This window comes from Fibroporia radiculosa, assembly GCF_000313525.1.
Source record: "Fibroporia radiculosa TFFH 294 genomic supercontigs, scaffold79025, whole genome shotgun sequence".
NCBI lineage: Eukaryota > Fungi > Basidiomycota > Agaricomycetes > Polyporales > Fibroporiaceae > Fibroporia > Fibroporia radiculosa.
This window is the reverse complement of record NW_012133144.1, coordinates 7921-9096: the sequence shown is the minus strand read 5'-3', so window position 1 is coordinate 9096 and position 1176 is coordinate 7921. Positions and strand designations below refer to the sequence as shown.

Here is a 1176-nt window from a genome sequence, read left to right as displayed (position 1 = left end):
TCTCCTATGGCATCCCCATTCTTCTTTGTCAATAAGAAATCAGGAGATCTACAACCATGTCAGGACTACAGAAAACTCAATGATGCCACCATCAAGAATGCCTACCCTATTCCACAAGTAGAAGATCTACTAGATCGTGTTGCCTCTGCCAAGCCAACTATGTTCACCAAGCTTGATTTACATGCAGGATACAATAACATATGCATCAAAGAAGGCGATGAATGGAAGGGAGCATTTATTACTCCACAAGGGTTATTCAAACCAACAGTTATGTTCTTTGGAATGACAAACTCTCCAGCAACCTTCCAAGCTATGATGGATGGTATATTTGTAGATCTGTTACTAGAAGGATGGCTAGTAATCTACATCGATGACATCCTCATCTATTCTACTGACCAAGCGGAACATCAACAATACACTCAACTGGTTCTCCAGTGTTTGAAGGAATCAGATCTGTTCCTCAAACCCATGAAGTGCTTCTTTGACATATCAGAAGTAGAATTTCTAGGGTTCATTCTCTGACCAGGACAAATAGGGATGGCAGAGAACAAGGTATCAGCAGTACTGAATTGGCCAAAGATTGACAGCATCAAAGCCCTACAACAGTTCCTAGGCTTTGCCAATTTCTACCGCCAATTTATCCCAGGATACTCTAAAGTTGCACAACCCCTATTTGACCTATTAGTAAAAGGGATCAAGTGGAGGTGGACTGATGATCACGACAAAGCCATCAATCAACTCAAAGAATGTTTCAAGACTCAACCACTTTTCGTACAGCCTGATGTTAAACCATTCCGGATGCCTCCCTAAAAGCTTCTGGCGGCATCCTGTCTCAGAAACAATCTGATGGAAGATGGCATCCATGTGCCTTCCTGTCTCAGTCCTTCCCCCCCATAGAACAATGGTACAAAATCTATGATAGAGAACTCTTGGCAATCATCAGATGTTTCAAAGCCTGGTAACACTACATTGAAGGATGCGCCAAACTAGTGGAAGTTTTGACAGATTACATGAATCTCATGTACTTCAAAGATCCCCAGAAATTGAATCCCCAACAAGCGTGATGGGCACTATACCTGTCTATGTTCAATTATTGCCTTTGACACATCCCAGGAACCCATTTGGGTAAAGCAGACACCCCATCACATATTGATCAAGATGTGTCTGAAGGGGGGA

General features: G+C 42.4%; 1 protein-coding gene across 1 annotated transcript; it reads left to right on the top strand.

The window, feature by feature from the left end:
- Positions 1 to 159: 159 nt before the first annotated feature.
- FIBRA_09578 (uncharacterized protein) lies at positions 160 to 810 on the top strand (the record flags this gene model as incomplete). The annotated part of the gene is made up of 2 exons (XM_012321864.1): positions 160 to 322; positions 536 to 810. The coding sequence occupies 2 exons, from the start codon at positions 160 to 162 to the stop codon at positions 808 to 810; spliced, it is 438 nt and encodes a 145-aa protein (XP_012177254.1).
- Between the last annotated feature and the right edge of the window lie 366 nt (positions 811 to 1176).